The sequence below is a fragment of the Macadamia integrifolia genome, chromosome 6 (genome assembly GCF_013358625.1).
Source record: "Macadamia integrifolia cultivar HAES 741 chromosome 6, SCU_Mint_v3, whole genome shotgun sequence".
Classification (NCBI taxonomy): domain Eukaryota; kingdom Viridiplantae; phylum Streptophyta; class Magnoliopsida; order Proteales; family Proteaceae; genus Macadamia; species Macadamia integrifolia.
Genome location: NC_056562.1, coordinates 15,027,960 through 15,046,062, shown reverse-complemented (window position 1 = coordinate 15,046,062; position 18,103 = coordinate 15,027,960). Strand labels below are relative to the sequence as shown.

General features: G+C 38.3%; 2 protein-coding genes across 2 annotated transcripts; one reads left to right on the top strand and one right to left on the bottom strand.

The window, feature by feature from the left end:
- The first annotated feature begins 1,554 nt into the window (after nucleotides 1-1,554).
- Nucleotides 1,555-4,310, top strand: LOC122082690 (L-type lectin-domain containing receptor kinase VIII.1-like). The gene has a single exon (XM_042650413.1). The coding sequence runs from the start codon at nucleotides 1,935-1,937 to the stop codon at nucleotides 4,125-4,127; it is 2,193 nt and encodes a 730-aa protein (XP_042506347.1). The 5' UTR covers nucleotides 1,555-1,934; the 3' UTR covers nucleotides 4,128-4,310.
- A 3,398-nt stretch (nucleotides 4,311-7,708) lies between these two features.
- On the bottom strand, nucleotides 7,709-17,244 carry LOC122082406 (isovaleryl-CoA dehydrogenase, mitochondrial). Its single transcript, XM_042649944.1, has 15 exons — nucleotides 16,866-17,244; nucleotides 15,362-15,445; nucleotides 15,223-15,280; nucleotides 14,727-14,851; nucleotides 14,594-14,638; nucleotides 12,777-12,825; nucleotides 12,567-12,676; nucleotides 10,787-10,863; nucleotides 9,882-9,932; nucleotides 9,729-9,793; nucleotides 9,394-9,548; nucleotides 9,255-9,295; nucleotides 9,119-9,173; nucleotides 8,538-8,594; nucleotides 7,709-8,161 (listed from the first exon to the last, which is right to left on the bottom strand). Exons 1-15 carry the CDS (start codon nucleotides 16,971-16,973, stop codon nucleotides 8,015-8,017), a joined length of 1,227 nt encoding a protein of 408 aa, XP_042505878.1. The 5' UTR covers nucleotides 16,974-17,244; the 3' UTR covers nucleotides 7,709-8,014.
- Nucleotides 17,245-18,103: the final 859 nt, after the last annotated feature.

The following is an 18,103-nucleotide window of genomic DNA, read 5'->3' as shown; positions in this document are numbered from 1 at the left end:
GATTTCAAGCGTAGCACAAGAAGTCGATGGAGAGAATCCGAATCTATAATTGAAATCAGACGACATTGTTCTCTATGTTCTTCCTCTGTTTCATATTTATTCTTCAAACTCTGTTTTGCTCGGTCATCATCCTTCGCCCAGCTTCCATCACTCTAATCATTCAACCTCTGACCACATCCCTCCCTCCCTTGCTGCTCTATGCCATTAACATCCAAACCGGCCCTCTCTGCATCTATCTCTCTCTCGCCACTAACATTATTCCTCGCCTAGCCTCCAGCATCCCAATCGTTCAACCGCTGACCACATCTATCTTCCATCCCTCCCTTGCTGCCTTTCTCCATCAACACCTCCATTTGGTCCCTGCTGTCCTCTTTGCATCTATTTTTCTCCGGCGGCTGCTCTGTTGTTCACAGCTGCAAGGTGTGCTGGAGAGAGAGAGAGAGAGAGATGGGGGTCCATTGCGTAGGAGAACAAAAGGAGGTGGTGCAGCATATTTCTAGGGTAGCTCTTGCCAAAAAAAAAAACATTTATCGAAACACCTCCATAAAACCGATTTGCAGGTTCCAAATGCCTGAATAATGAAAGGCAAACCCCCCCGGGCCCTAAATCCTTGACCCTTCATGACCACGGCTGCTAGCCTGGATGGCTGCCAGTGCTTTGTGTGACCGTGGCCTTGGTGATCAGAATGGGAATGGTGCTCGAAGTGAACATTGTGATAGGAGCAGGTAGGGTGATGAAGTCAAGGGTAAAATGGTAAGAAAACAAACACAATTGAGGGAGAATCACTGTTCTGGGTAATTTTGTAAACCCAAACCTGATTTTGTAGATTGTTGTTAACTGAAACACAAGTTGGGTAATTTTGTTAAGTAAAACCCAAAAGTGGGTAATCATGTAATTTTTCCTAAGACATATCATTCTCAATATAGAATCTCTTATTTATGGTTGCCAATTATTTTTGGATAAGCTTATGATCTTCAGTTTAGAGATGGTTGCAAGTTATAACAAACCGATTGTGAACCATTTTACAAACCGAATGGAATAAATTGAAACTGAAACCGTTTAAAATCGTGAAATTGACACTGTTTAGAAACCGTGGAAATCGAAATCGTTTACTAAACGATCACGATTTCAGAAAGTGGAACCATTTAGTAAATGGTGTGGTTATGATTTTAATTAAATAAATATAAATCGAATTAATTTGCACCGTTTAAACTAAAATCAAACCGACTAACACCGTTCGTGGAAACCACACACTCTTTCCACATAAAACATTATCTCATAAAAAGTGACAGGACTTACGTTGGAGAAAAATTGCAGCGTCTGTTGGGGGGAAAGTTTTTCCCCAAAAATAAGATACAAAATCTGATTATGATAAAGTCCTATTACATCTAAGCACACAACTGGTGTTCACACGGTAGGTACACTTTGCTTGATCCCCAGCCGGCTTGCTTCAATGCTTACATGGACGTAAAAGCGAAGTGGGGCCTGCTTGGGGGATGCGTAGGGCGCACTTCGCGTATTTTACAAGCGCCAACCGTTTAATAACCTGTGACGAACTCGCATGCTACTTCCCATTTAATAAACCACAATTACTCCATCTCAGAGTCTCAGACCCACTGACTCACAAGTTAGTTAGAGACTTCCAGTAGAACAGCCAAAATTTCCATTTCTCATTATTATCTCTCGCTCGCTCTCATTTCCTTCCTTGCTTCCCTTGAAATTTAACAGTTGCAGATCGAAACGTGTCTTCATATCACATAATTGTTCTCCTTTTCAAAGGAATCTGACCTTAGTATTCCTTCGTTCTTCTTTTGTTGTTGTGCCGTCGAAGCAAAAGAATTGAGCACGCACCACGGCAGTGATTGATAAATCCACAGCTTAGCCTTAGCCCTGCTTCACAAGAATACCCAATGGGTCGCCGGTAAAATTAAGCCATGTTAGATTTCATCGACGACCTTACCTGTTTATTCTTGCTTCTATTGCTGGGGATTTCCGGCATTGAAATCGAAGCTGAGAGTGAAACGACTGAATTCGACTTGAGTACTTCAACGCTTGGTAGTCTGAAGCTGCTCGGAGATGCCCATTTGTACAATGGCAGCGTACATCTCTCCCGTGATCTAAGCGTCCCTTATTCCGGCTCTGGCAGGGTTTTATACAGTGACCCCATCAGATTCCGGCAGTCTGGCAGCCATTCTCCGGTGTCCTTCTCCACTTTCTTCTCTATCTCCGTTATCAATCTCAACCCATCCTCGATTGGTGGGGGACTAGCTTTCCTCCTCTCTCCCGATGACGAGACAATCGGTGAGGCCGGTGGGTTTCTGGGCCTGGGCGATGGCCAGGGTTCTCTGTCCGGCTACGTTGCGGTTGAATTCGACACGTTGATGGACCTGGAGTTCGAGGACATTAACGACAACCACGTGGGCTTGGATGTAAACGGCATGGTTTCTGCTCAGGTGGGTGATTTGGGTGCCCTGGGGATCGATCTTAAGAGCGGGGATCTCGTGAATGCTTGGCTCGATTATGATGGTTCTGCTCGTCTGTTTAATATTTCCGTCTCTCTCTCCAATCTCCGTCCACCCGATCCCTTTTTGTCCTTCCATCTCGACTTGGATCGCCTTGTCAACGATTTCATGTTTGTGGGGTTCTCTGGTTCCACTCAGGGGAGTACAGAGATTCACAGTGTCCAATGGTGGAGCTTTAATTCTTCATTTACCGCTTCTTCTTCTGCTACTAATTCTGGGTCTGATTCGTCCCTTTCATCGCCGACGCCTATTCCTTTTTCCCCAATGGCAAATGCTTCCAATCTCCCACCTCCATCTCCGGTACCACCTCCTTCAGTTTCAAACTCTTCGATACCAGAAAAGACCAGAAAATCCTCATCCTGCCATAACCAGCTATGTAAGCAACGGCCCGGGGCGGTTGTAGGGGTGGTAACAGCCGGAGCGTTTTTTCTCGCCATGTTCGCCGGTATTCTTGTCTGGGTTTTCTCCAAAAGGGTCAAACCTCCTAAAACTTCAGTCTCTCTAGCATCGGAGATCGTCAAAACCCCAAAAGAGTTCAGCTACAAAGAGCTCGTCAAGACCCCAAAAGAGTTCAGCTACAAAGAGCTGCAATTGGCAACGAGGTCCTTCAATACGGACAGAATTATAGGAAATGGAGCGTTTGGGACTGTGTACAAAGGTATTATCCCAGAAACTGGAGCAATGGTGGCGGTGAAGAGATGTAGTCATAGTGGAGGTCACGGAAAGGCAGAGTTTTTATCTGAGCTTTCAATAATTGGGAGTCTCAGGCATCGGAACCTTGTACGGCTCCAAGGCTGGTGCCATGAGAAAGGTGAAATTCTTCTCGTCTATGATTTCATGCCCAATGGAAGCCTCGATAAAGCATTGTTCGAGTCCACATCTCCCCTCCCATGGCATTACCGGCGAAAGATTTTAATGGGTGTGGCCTCTGCCATGGCCTACCTGCATCAGGAATGCGAAAACCAGGTAATTCACAGGGACATCAAGACCAGTAACATAATGCTTGACGAAGCCTTCAATGCCAAACTAGGAGACTTTGGTTTGGCGAGACAGATGGAGCATGACAAGACACCTGATGCCACTGTAACTGCAGGCACAATGGGTTACTTGGCCCCTGAGTACCTCCTCACAGGGAGAGCAACAGAGAAGACTGATGTGTTCAGCTTTGGAGCTGTAGTACTGGAAGTGGCCAGTGGGAGGAGACCCATTGAGAAAGAGACTAATAGGGTTGAAAATGTTGGGGTCAGCAGTAATTTGGTGGAGTGGGTTTGGAGTTTGCACAGAGAAGGGAGACTCTTGGGTGCAGCTGATGCAAGACTAGGTGGTGATTTTGATGATGGAGAGATGACAAGTGTGCTCTTAATGGGTCTGGCATGCTCTCACCCTGACCCATTGGCTAGACCTACAATGAGAGGTGTGGTTCAGATGCTAGTGGGTGAGGCTCAAGTGCCCATGGTCCCAAGATCAAAGCCTTCTATGAGTTTCAGCACTTCCCATCTGTTGATGACCTTGCAGGACAGTGTCTCTGATATTAATGAAATGTTGATAACCCACTCAAACTCCTCCTCCACAGGCCACAGCTTCAATGGAGGAGAACTGGTTTGATTGCCATTAACTCTCTTTTCTTTTTTCCCCTGCAATACTGGGAATAATCCCTCGTTGAAAACTCTGGGGGATCTTGCTGATTTCATACACAGATGGGCCCTCCATTCTTGGAATTATCCAAGAATTTATAAATATACAAGTACTTGTTTTTGTATTTATAATACAACAGACAGCTTGAAAATATGTTCGCAATATTGTATGCAGCAGAAAAAACATGGTTATAGGTGTCGATATCGGTGGTCGTATCGATCATTGCAGATACCGATAAAACACAAATTGAGGCGTATCCAGCATAAATAAATGAAAAAAAAAAAAAATCCTTTTTAGCCGACATAAGTGAGATATTTTGATGTTAAAAACTGTTTCCACCCAAATTCTTTCTTACATTTTCATTCTTTGATCATCATCTGTAGGGGAGAATGTTAGGCACAGCAGTAAAAGCCATAAGAGGGGAATGCTAAGAAATAGATTAGGGTAAGTCTATCTATTTTCTATCCTTTTCTTGATGGAGTAGGGGTGTGGGGAGAGGAGCTCTGGAGATGAGAGGGTGGTGGGTGGTTGCTTTCACAAATAATCCTTGTCAAAAAAAATACTATAGAGTTTTGAGTATAGAGCAGGTAAAGTTATTAAAAATGGTAACTTTCTTTTGACTTTTCAGTTACTCGTGTGCGGACAGATAAGGAAGAAATGGGGACTATGAATAGGCCGGATTAGCAGATTTGGTTTGCACAATCTTTATACGTATATTTGGGATAGAGCATGGTTATAAGTATTGATATTGAATTAGTTATATCAATTATATCATATCAGTATTGATTGAGATCGATATCAATATTTGACGATTCTGGACCAATTATCAGTATCGTTTCAATGAAAAAACCATAAAGAAAATGGATTATTTATTAGGGTGGATCATAAAGACTGGACTGATTATTACGTGTGCTGCTTCTGTTTTGGGTATGGAATTTGGAATTTGGAATTTGGACCACGCAGTGAGCTATTGACCAATCCAAATGTCCAATCGTGCTATGTAATTAAATTATGAGGCCCCACCAACCCCCAAAAAAAAAAAAAAGAACACATTACCAATCCAACCCCATCTGATATAGACCTCGAAACATTTCACTATTACACTACATTATATCCATTATATTATTTTTTTTGGTAGAATATCCATTATATTATTATTATAATACAATTAAGATAACTTTAAAATAAAACGAAAAACAAAATGGATATTTTGTGTGACCAGAGTAAGTATTTGATGTGGATCAAATAAGGCATTGCGTGTCCTGACAAATGGAAAAATGGATCCCTTGAATATATGATATCATCGTATACTATAGATGATAAATGATTTTCATTTATGCTTTTCACAATGCGAAAAAGAATCAATGTAGTCTCAATGTAACCGACTATGATAACATATGGTAAAATCTTTTCTTGCTAGTTATATAATTTCATCAATATTTGGACTCTCTCGCCGACTCATCCATGCAAGTCCCCAAACTTATATTCATACAATATTATTAGGATCTCATATTGGGTTCAGCATACCTACTAAAATCTATTTACTATAGTATTTGTTTGCCTAGAATATTTGCCATGCAGCATATCAAATGGACCCAATTTGGATTCCATGGTACTCTGTTAATATATCAAGTTTCAGTCTAATTGGAATTTATTAAGTAACAAAATTAAGTTTCAAAGTTTCAAAGTCTTGGACGATCAAGAAGCTGACGCAGGAAACATAAACATTTCTATTATGTGTTAACTATCCAACAATTGAAATTGCTATATCATCCTATCGCATCGTATGACTAAGTGGATTGTTAAGAGGGTCTCTCTTGACAAGATTTACTTCTGGCATTTTTTCCCTACTTTTTTTTGGTGCACATTTTCCTCTTACTAAATTTGATAACAATGGAACAAATAAATGCAAAGCAAATGAAATTGAATGCAATTTGTCAATCAAGTTTAAAATCTAGAGTAATGATTTATTTAATTATTTAATTTATACAGTTAAAACTTCCAGGTCGAAATGGAGTTTTCAATGAGTTACTTGATTCTCCATAAAAAAATTTTATTTTTTTTGTTGGTAAAAGATTTTCCATAAAGTTAGAAATGCTCTTAACCCCACAAAAGGGGGCAGGGGGTACTAATAACCCCACCTTTCATTGTTTTACCAGTCAAAAAACCAAATATCCTAAGAATGTCTTCACCCTTCTCAAAAATTTTAACCAAAAATCTCAAAACTAGTTTGGCTAATGCCACATTGGCTATTTTGTTACATCAAGAAGCATTGGTGTCTTTTTACATTGGAAAAAAAATGGACCTTCTAAGTTTTAGGTTACTTGTATAATTCGTTTGCAACGAAATTTCCCATTTTCCCTCTATTTTTGCCATGTGGACCGGATGGTTAAGCACTTCGATTGCTACATAAAGCTTAAATAACACCACGAGATCTCTTGGTGAGCATGAGCTTTCTATGCACATCTCACCAACTGTTGTTGTTGTATAGAATTTAATACTATGCGGTGATTTGATCACAAAATTTTAATGATTGGGAGAAACCCTATCATGAAATTTTGGTTGTAGACTTAAGCTTTCTAAAACTATAACTAGATTTGGGATCCTTTCGTCCTTGGTATGTGGGGTAGTAGGCGGTGGTCTTGGAATTTCAATTTCCTCAGAAATGATTCCAAGCAACCTTCATTAATGGGCTCCAAGTCAAAGACTCAAAAGCTGGTATTCCCAACACCCAACAAGGACAAAGCAAAACTCATAATTTCGCACTCACTCGAGCGCACCATTGCACTAGGCATGGTCCATTCCTTCTCTTTTTCTATTTTCTTTGAAGCCACTCAAAGCCATCGGTTGGAATTGGATGGTAAGAGGGGACGGGTATTGGGAACTTTGGGAAGCAGAACCAAACTGTCTGATCAGGAAGACCCTCTATCCTATGGCTACAAAAGAATGGATGACCCCATATGGTAAATTATTTTCTATGTTGGCCTACCTGTAAGAGAGGTTTTCCAAGTTGCTTATGTTCATGCATTTTCTGGTGGTGTATCCTTTCCAGAAGCCTTTAAATACTTGATTTGCCACTTGGCTAACTCGGACTGGATTAAAATTTGCTATGTGAGATACTGGACCACAATTATAGCCCTCTTGAGAACCCAGGACCCCTTTCGAGAACCCTCTCCAGGCTGGTCCTTCCCTAGAAATACCACTTCCCATGTGAACCCATTTAATATTTTCAAGTGGTGAAATCCTAGTTCTGGCTAGTGACTACTTTCTGCAAGTTGGGGACACTTGTAAGATGTCATGTGTTCTTAAGAGAATAGGACCCCCTCCTAAAGTTGGAAGTTAATTTTCAATCCTCCCATGGATCATGCTGGTACACTAGCACACAACCCTAATTAGGAGGATATTGGCCATTATAGGTTTCACAGCTAACCTCAATGATCTGAAAAGGATGATGACCCATGTCATGTATTGTGGAAGTTTGCTTTTATGAAGAATGAAAAAAGTTGTCCAGGGTAGAGAAGTTGAATAATTATAGGGTAAGTATAGAGAACTCAGAAGAAATTTCCCTTCTTTTCAATAAACAATACATATTCAGTACATTATTGTACCCAGTTCTTGTACCCAGTTCTTGGAACAAATTATGAATCCTTGTGGGAGGGGGATAGATACCCATTCAATAACATTCTCTGCTTTCATTTCTGTTGAGAATATCTTTTAAAAATGGGGATTAGCCCAAAGAATGTTTTGAAGGGTTGCCACTAGCAAGGGGAATGGTCACAAGATTTGTTTTGAAGGGTTGCCACTTGCAAGGGGAATGGTTACAAGATTCATGCGATCCAAACAAAATGGTGCACTTTTCATTGCTCCTTGAAGAGCTCACGGCCAATAATTATTCTTCTGATCTCACTGGTGCCTGCCCCAATCTCATATAATTTAGCATCTCGAAGAAGTCGACCAGTTGGGTACTCATTCACATAGCCATTACCACCTAGACACTGGATAGCCTGCCACATTCACATAACACATTACCATCCAGAAACATTACAAGTTTGTTAGATTTGATGCCACACATGCAATCTAAAATTGTAAATTCTATGTTATCAACAGCTTGTAATATTATACATCATAAATGTCAGGCAAGATGACCATGAATTGAGCACATTTACATCGGGAAAATAAATGATCATCTGATCATCTTAGTGAATTTGACTCTATATAGAAACCCAATGGACAAAAATATATTATATCCAAGAGCAACTTCCTAAATCCCAAGCTTGAAACTAAATGTGAATCCATGTTGAAGATTTAAGAAACCCAATGGAAAAAATTATAGGGTGTAAACACATGCAAGGCTGGTGATTTTCGGGTTAAATATTTTACCTGCAAAGCAACTTCTGTGGCCCTCTCAGCTGCAAAAAGTATAACTCCGGCACAATCCTGACAAGTAGTTTTCAGGTAAATTGAATACAATTAAGCATCACAAAGAAATGGAAATCAATGGTGGTGGTAACAGAGATGGAGTTTGAAAGACGGTGCACAAAGGTTGATCCAGGAACTATCACTCCATTTGTTCCCACCTAGGTCACCTTATATGGCTATGCAAAAATTTAACTAAACTGGATTCCGAAAAATCCTTCCGTAGCTCTTTTTCAAAAATGGGCACCATTTTCTTATGATCCAAAAGCATGTGATATGCCATATAGCAACAATCTTGCACTCCGGGTTAGGCTGGTACAGAGCAAAGGAATCTCCTGGTACTATCTATACTCTTCATTTTCTCCCGCCTTTTTCCTGGGTGTGGTGTGGCAGTGGGGGATGAATAGTGGATACTTTACATGTGTAGCACATCTCCAACAAGATAAGAGAAAAAATTTTAAGGTCTAATAAATAGGCACTGTAAATCTTATGTAAAGCTTCCATCATTGTTTAATTGAGAAAACATTAGCATGTGAGATGAGCACCTTCGGGTGAACTTTTCCATTATCACAATCCCTTGCCACAGAGTATACAAATGATCTGTAAATAGGAAGAATACTGTTACGAAGAGAAAATTAGAGCCAAGAAACAAGATTACATTATGAGAACAGGAATACTGACCTTGATGACTGTAAAGAAGTATACATATCAGCAATCTTTCCCTGTATTTGCATGTTAACAAACAGTGTAGAGTTATACGAACATTCTTCACAAGATCATCCATAAAGCATGAGAATGATAGCTTGCTTAAAATACTTGCCTGTAGTAGCTGAAATTCCCCAATTGGACGACCAAATTGTTCTCGCTGACGAATATAAGGAAGAACAACATCAAGGCATGCCTGCATGAGACCAACGGGCCCAGCCGCTAAAACAAGCCTCTCCAGATCTAGCCCCGACATCATAACATACACCCCTAAAAGAAAAAAACTACCACTGCATAAAAATTTATCAAGGCCTGGTTTTTTGAAGAAACAATTTGTGAACCTAATATTGAAAGAAATCAGATACATTTGGTGGATTATACCCCCACCCGTTCATACTCTCTGAAACTGCTTTATGAGTTGGTATATGGAGTTCTCGATAGTGCTTATACCTTTCCCTTCTTCCCCAAGAACATTTTCTTCAGGAACAAAGCAATTCTCAAAAACAAGCTCACATCTGTATCATTTTAAGTAGAGCAACAGGTTATGCCAATGTGAGAGACAAGTTGAAAATAGAATATAACAGATAAAAGCAGTGAACTTACGTATCACTTCCTCGCATACCAAGTTTGTCTAATTTCTGAGCAGTACTGAAGCTGTAATAATTACAAGAAAAAAAAAAACAAGTCAGACCCTCGATAAAATTTCTTTTTTACATGCTCATGCATATGCTTAAACATTTCCTGTTGTCACTGTTCCCTATTACAGGGCTCCCTCATGTTATCCATCCATCAGCAGCACATTTTATCCTTTTTCCTCTAGGCAACTCAAAAAACTAGTCCCCTAAAAGATTTAAAAATTATTAAGGAAAAAAAAAAAAAAAAAGCAGAAAAACAGTAAGTGGAGTAAATGAAGAAAATTGACCAGGATTAAAATGAGATCAGGATTCACCATAAAAGGAGATTGAAGTCCCATGGCATATATTAGGACTATGCAGGGAAGTCTTTAAGGATTTCTAAGATGACCAAAAACAAATACAGCGAAGCTATGGTGAAAATGTAAATGTATCAGACAACACTACAACAGTGATGAACTGATGCCTCCTTGAGTTCAGTATATGGAGTTCTCGATAGTGCTTATAAACACCAGTGTTCACACCATTGAATGTAGACAAGGCGCTTCTCCAATGGAGGGTCTACATGATAGACACATATATGTCCCATAACAATAGAACTCTATGGATGAAAAACAGTTGGTACATCAATGGTTTGAGAAGCTCACATACTCCACAGTTGATGGACCACTGCTCAGACTACAGCCTGTTCAATTTTCAATTTCTCAAATTTAAAAAAAAAAAAGAGATCATGAACCTCAATGCAAATTTTCTTTTAGAAAAAGAGCAAGTGTACTTGTTTTGGTCCATATAATCAATAGAAAATACCTAGCTTTTAGTACTTGACTTCTAATCATGCATTAAAATGCCAAAATATTTCTTGCATAGAGTAAGTACCCTGGCATTCCTTTTTCAACAATGAATGCGGTGATTCCTTTTGAACCGGCTGTAATGTCTGTTTTTGCATAAACAACCTGACCCAATTAACTGTATTAGTGACAAAAAAATATATGAACTGAGAATTATTTTAAAAGAGAAAGAAAAAGTGGACTAGCTACCATTATTGCTGACAAGGACAAAATAAATACTGGGATTCATTACATAAGCAAAGAAGGTAGGTAGACAGGACAAAAGAACTTCCATTTTTTACTTTCACCAATTAAAATAATAAAGAAGTGGAAATTTAAATACATGATATAGTAAGAAATAGGATGTACTTCATTGAGATCAGATATATGGGAGTAAAGAAAAAGCGATTAGCTCTCTTGTGCAGATCAAAAGCTAGAGGGCCTTGAACATGCAGGAGATGAATCTTGCAAAAATTGGATTGGGATGGCAGAAACTTAGGTAAGGGTTGTTATGATTATTGATTAGGAGATTAAAAGGGCTCACATTTTCGACTGTTATATAGTCCAAAACTTAAAATAAATATCAGGTTGGAGTGTTGTGGTCGTGTAAGCAAAATTCAGAACCATATTTTGTTGACTCCAAGAATATAGTGGGCTTTCAAGGTTAGATAGTTTAAATGATGTCTAGAGGACCTACAGCTACAAAACTGTTGGTCTTCAAGAATTCTGAAAGCACTTCTCAAGAACTCAAGCTTCTGCTGGAAACTCAAATAAGCTAAATGAGAACTGGAAAGGGGAAGAAAAAGGGTGGTAATCTTTCCCAATGCCATGAGCACCTCTTTTAAAGCTGGGCCTCTTATTATTTGTTTTATATGGTGCGATGCAAATACCCCAAATGTTCGTCTGTTGGATTTGATCTTCACGGTCTTCTTGGCTTGCTAGCTGAGATTGTAGCCAACTAGCTGAGATTATCCTGACTTGACGGGCTGGGACTAGTTCCTCTTACTCTCACCCCCTATATTTTCATTTCTTCAGTCCCTGTTTCTGTTTTGACTTCTTTTTCCACCTACTTTGTGTGTGTGGATCCATGTAGCCAACCCCACTAAGTTGGGATAACGCTGACTTTGTTGTTTTTGATCTTCTCGGCTTGCTCCCCAGGTCCACTTGCTAAGCCGAGAAAAGTCTTGGTCAGACTATTGCTACTGCATCACTTACTCTCCTTGGGGCTTGGAGCCTTCAGTCCCTGTTTTCACTTTCCTGGATTCCCCCCACTCCAAAGCAACCAGGCTTAAAGTCAGCTGGGTAAGCGTTGCCTATCTTGATCATTCTTTTCTGCAATGGTCCACCCTCTCAAATGAAGTAGCATCGCCCTTGTCCCGCTTATAAATGGATGGGTGCGGAATGATGACACTAGCCTTCAAATTAAAACAATTGTAGGAAGAGAGTTTCCAGGTGCTATTTCAAAGATGAAAAAGTGGCCTTTGTCTGTATAAGAGTAACTGACTCAGACAATGCAATATAATTATACATTTTCATTGCTTGAAACACTATCAAACCTCTCATGGAAGCACCTTCAACCATTGACTTGGATCCAAGAAATCAAACCAGATACTGCAGAATGGATGAAAAGGGATCTTCCCCTCATTAGCTGGTTCTCCAACACAAGGCAATTTCAAATTGCTATTCGGTAATAAGGATGTCCAAGTAAATGTGTGAAGACATTCTCAAAGAATGTACACAAAATCAAATACGAAAAGTATCTTTCTATACATTCAGCACACTGTTCCACAAGATGTGAGTAGGTAATGAGAGATCATTCTCATGCATACCAGTGTTTGTGCTATTGGGCCATTTGTGCACCACATCTTGTTCCCATTTAAAACATAACCACCATTGACACGATCAGCTTTGCACTTCATGCTAACAACATCAGAACCAGCTGCATGTAGAAGTTGACAAGGATGAAGTTTATAAGAAATAAATGTTGGCCAGCATAACCAATTTATAATAATACTGAAAAAATAAAAAAGCTAAGGTACCGTTGGGTTCACTCATTGCCAAAGCTCCTACATGCTCCCCACTGATCAGCTTCACATCAAAATGAAGTATAAAATTAGCATGCATATACCCACATAAAAGAGAAATTATAATCACCTAGACAAATAACTATCACCTAGATTACTTCATATAATACAAAATGGTTACAGGGCACAAGCTTAGAGTTCAAAATTGGCAAGAAGAAATTTCCGGAGTAAATAATGAATTGCAAAGACTGATGACTAGCACATACTTTTCAACCAATTATTCTTGTACATAATATTTAATATAACTCATCTTCCTTTAGTTCTGTACCAGAGGGCAGGGTAGGGCAAAACAAAGTGAGATCTATATTGTATCCAATGTGTAAATAAAATCTAGTCAACCAATATTGCCATTAATCTAATTTGTAAAAATAATAGAAAATACAGTCCATATGCATAGCCTCTAGTAGCAAGGGTGGATGCCTTATTACCCCGCCCCCCAAAAAAGGGTAGTAATTAATCAAACCAGTCATACCACATGTTATTACTTGACATGAAATCATTTACCACCCCGGACCACGCAAATACGGGAGGCCTCGTGCACCGGGTACACCCTTTTTAGACTCACTGATACTAGCTCTACAAGATGAGACCATTCAAGTATGATCTTCTGAGAAATTGACATTGCATACCTCCTAGAGCAGCACAATGATAGACAGTCACTAGATCATATGAGAATCCACTGAAAGTTGGAACTTGGAAGAGAGAGGGAGAAAGGTGTATAGGAAATATGAAAAAAAAAAAAAAAAAAAATACTGATATTATATAAGAGAAATAAGAAAATTCTACCCAGTTTTTAAGCAATAACTTCTCAATCACCAAGGTTGCAGATGAAAATACACATTGTAGCCTCTCCCAACCCCTCCAAAAAAAAAATATATATATATATATATATATATAGAAAAATTAGGAAATAATACCCATGAGGTCAAGTCTCAATATGTATTGACCGTATTAGTCTGATACATATCGAGACTGGTCAATCAATACGATACATAAATATTATTTGTATAGAAACTGTATCGAGCTGATATGGATCTATACAATACCATTACACTGTACACTTGATACACAGACTGCCAAAACCCAAAAATCCCAGTTTTTGAAAGAAACTTCTTCCTACTCTGAATTTTTGGCTAAAAACTGGGGAGAGTGATTAAACAAGCAAAAATTTGAACCTGCGAAAGAAGACTCGAATCACATAGAGTTTTCCTTTTCCAAATCTTCTTGCTTAATTGATTCTTATTACTTATTAGAAGATTTAACATAGCAGTTTCCAATGAAGATTTGAATCACATAAATGTCATGAAGATAGAGATAACCTGACATTGGTTGGATATCGTTATTTATTATTTATTTATGTATCATGTGCATATCCATGCGCATCAAAGTGCATCTTAAGCATATCCACCGTCTTTTGGTGTTTCTCCAATACATCTCCATGACATCTCTTAAAATCAGCTATCAGATACGCTGCCCAAATACTGATACTCGACACTTGCTAATACCATAATCCATTATTAACAATTCAACTCTTTTCATGCAGATAAATATTTAGTTTAGAAACATTAATGAAGTTAAGAGAATTGAAATTGCGAAGGCCAACAAATATTACTTATTTGTCAGGAATAGCTACAAGTATTGAGTTAGGAAACATTAATAAAGTTTCTGGAACTGATTCCCATGAAGTCAGCCAACAAATGTTACTTCCTGTAAGGATTAGATAAAAACATAGCTCCAACCATTTAAAACATGGAAATATGAGGAAGTAAAACCTTAGGCAAATATTTCTGTTTCTGAGTAGCACTCCCATTTCGGACCTACAAGATCATTAGAATTATGTTAATAAATTCTTAGAAAAGGCATGTAAACATTGCTAGAGTTTGAAATTGGAGTTTTCTCATTTACCAACTGGTTTATGCATAAGTTTGAATGGGCACCAAAAGAAAGGCCAACAGATCCAGAAGCACGGCTAATTTCTTCCATTGCTATGCAGTGGTATAAATAACCGAGACCAAGTCCTCCATACTCCTCTACGAAAGAAGCAGGAACCAAATTTTTAAGAAACAATGAGAAACTAATTGGCTGTCACTTACAAAGATCAAATAAAGGAAAACTCACAGAAGAAATCACAGCAATCAGAAGGAACCATCTCAGATGTATCAAACAGAAAATTCCACATGGTATTTTACTTCTATTATTTAAGAGAACAAGGAATCAAATTATCAAAAAAAAGTGTAAAGAGTACCCATCTATTTATTCGAAAAAAATTCCAATATTTCGGAATGCAAACTGTGTCAGATACTTAAAAGCAAAAGATGAGCAGGAAGGAGGGAGCCAAAGTACATATATAGGCCTCAATTTTGCTTAAACTTCTAGTCCTTGGTATAGTGAACAACAATACCTGGTGCGGTAATTCCATGGAGATTGAAATCCCCCATAAGCTTCCACAAGTTAACCTCCTGGGAAAAGAATAGGAAAAAACTGTAAGATTATTTGCCAAATATGCATTAAAACCGGAAATAGCTGTCATCCGATCAAACCTTTGGAAAGTAATTTGTCTGGTCCACTTTTGCAGCATGTGGGGCAATATTTTCCTGTGCAAATTGTGCTACACTTTCTTTGAACTGTGTCAAAAATCAAAACCATCAGAGGGGGGGGGGAGAGAAAAGGAAAGAGGCTGCAAAGAAGTTCCACATTAGATTTACAGAGAGAGAGAGAGAGAGAGAGAGAGATTTGAAGGCAGTTGAAGATTATTTGAGATCGGATTCATGTAACCAACCCAAGAATTAGAAAACAATCCAAAGGTAGTAGAAGTTGATTTGAGAAATGAGTCACGGATGTTTGAGGCAACCACAAGTAGTAGCATTAAATCTTATTGAGTTGATAAGTTGATTTGGAGGCAAGAAAGCAAATTACAACTGCCAAGCTAACTCATGAAGATTTTTGCCAAACACATGTATGAATCATCAATAACAAGAATTCTAATCCCACAGAAAGCAAAGGGGGCGAAATTAGTGCAAACCACATCTACAGTCCAAGTACCAAGACTGTTTATGCAGGTCTTTTGTTTTTTTTTTTTTTTTTTTTTTTTTTGTTTTTTTTTTAGGGTGTCTATTGCAGTTGTAAGAAATTATAATTGATACATAACCTGTCATTGACATGGAAATTCAAGACGAAGTCCTAAATTATGCTGGATAAAGGGGCATACCTCTGATAGCATAACTGAATGACCAAATTATTGAAATGAGCAACAATAAGAACTAACACAAACCCTTATTTTAGGAAAATTACAGAATGATGCAGCAAAACAATGATTGTTCATGATTAAGCATGTCCTTTTATCACTACTCTTTTCTAGACGACTACACAAAAATGACTTCTAAAAAATAAATCATGGTTGGAGGAGAAACCTTTGAAGCTGAATGCAAACAGTACATTGTTGAACTTATATTGAAAAGAATACAAACTTACAAACGATTTTAAAAAGTGAAATTGCAGAATACAACAGAAAACCCATACAGAAGGAAGCAATAGATGTAAAGAATACGTCAGGGAGTAAACACAATCGTTTCAACCAATACTCCATTGCATAGTTCCCTCCCGCCGGTAAAGTCTCAACTACTTCCTAGCCTCATTTAAGTGCATAAGTGATGATCTTGTAGGCCTTCCTCATAAGACTAGCCATAGAAACAGCACAAATTCTCCTTCCCTCCAAACCACCGGAAAAAAAAAAAAAAAAAGACTTATTTAAACTACCCACGTAAGTTCTTCTGTAGGATTTAACATATGTAAATCGATACATTACATCCACATGAAGATGAGTCGATCAAGCCAATTATCTTTATATGAACAACAAAGGCAAAACAAAGCATTCAATATTCAGATAAGAGGATTTTAATTGATCCCATAAAGTTGAACAGAAACAAAAATTTCACAATTAAAATAAGAACGAATTAAAAGCGGGCGGGGAGAAGGAGAGACAGAGAGAGTTCATGCAGTATGTCTTAAAAAAAAAAAAATAAGGCAAAGAATAAATAAGAGCACCTGTAACTGGGTATCGTCGAACAGTAGAGACGTAGAAAGGCAAGCATGTTGTCTCTGCTTCCGGAGGAGTAGAGCAGAGAGAGACCTCACAGAGGAAAACCTCTGCATCTCCGTACTCTTTTGGGATGATAAAATTGATTAACCGAGAGGGACTGGAGAAGAGAGAGAGATTTTTCGGTGAAATTTCAAGACGACCCTTTATAATTAACGAAACGTATTGGATTAGGACTAGAATTAGACTGATATGGTAGTCTGGCCCGGCGCTTGCCCTCTCAGATTCACCATTGATTTGCGCGTTCGTTATCGTTTGCTGACACCGGTCGGATGTGATGTTTATCCTCCGAAATGGTCTCCAGCTAATTCTAATAATCAAGATAAGCTTCGTCACATCACCGCCCTCATTAATCTACGTAAATTTTCTAATGGGGTTTTCTAAGCTAACCACAGTACCTTACGCCACCGTCATACATACTTGACATATTATTAGGCGAAAAACAAAGTGCCATACTCGCATATTTGTCGTATAGTTAATTGACGGGATATTCCATACAACATTGACTACGGTTCTTCTGCTGGAGACCATCGTCTCAGAAATGGGGAACCGGATTGGTGGATTAACCATTGATTCCGATTTTCACTGATCTTAAAGGCTCAGTTTGGTTGCAAGAGGAATTTAAAGAAAAAATGAAGGAAAATTTTTATACTTAAAAAAGGGATGTTCATAATCATTACCCCATTTGATTCAATGTGATTATATAAATTACTTGTTTTTTTAATCATATTTGGTAATGATACATTTTATATGTAATTTTTATCTTACATGTTATAGTAACAGATTTTGGATGTAAAATAAAGTGAAATTTTATAACTAAATTTGGAATGATTTGAAGTAATTATAGTCACATGAGGTAATGATTACGTATATTTCTTTTTCAAATATGAAAATTTAACTTTCCTTCCCTTTAATTCCTCTTGCAACCAAACATAGCCTAAAGAAAATTTATACAAAATCAAGTTTATGTTTATAAAATATTAAAATTATCTAAAATAATGCCTTCCCTCATCACATTAATTTTTTTTCATCTTCCTTCAAAAAAGCTATTCGCATTTCAGAGGTAAAACAGAGAATCACTGACGATAATGGAGGTTGGAATAAGAAGTGGCGCCCTGAACCCATTGTTTTTACTACTACGAGATAGTTTGGACTTCTTTCCACAAACCCCTGAGAGCTGAAATAA

Excerpts from the sequence above, each read along its gene's own strand:
- LOC122082406 (XM_042649944.1), bottom strand. The coding sequence starts at position 16,973 with ATGCAGAGGTTTTCCTCTGTGAGGTCTCTCTCTGCTCTACTCCTCCGG. Across the intron at positions 9,794-9,881 it reads GGTATGCGAGGAAGTGATAC|ATGTGAGCTTGTTTTTGAGA; the intron begins GTAAGTTCACTG and ends AAAATGATACAG. Across the intron at positions 9,174-9,254 it reads ACTTCTTTACAGTCATCAAG|ATCATTTGTATACTCTGTGG; the intron begins GTCAGTATTCCT and ends TCCTATTTACAG.
- LOC122082690 (XM_042650413.1), top strand. The coding sequence starts at position 1,935 with ATGTTAGATTTCATCGACGACCTTACCTGTTTATTCTTGCTTCTATTG.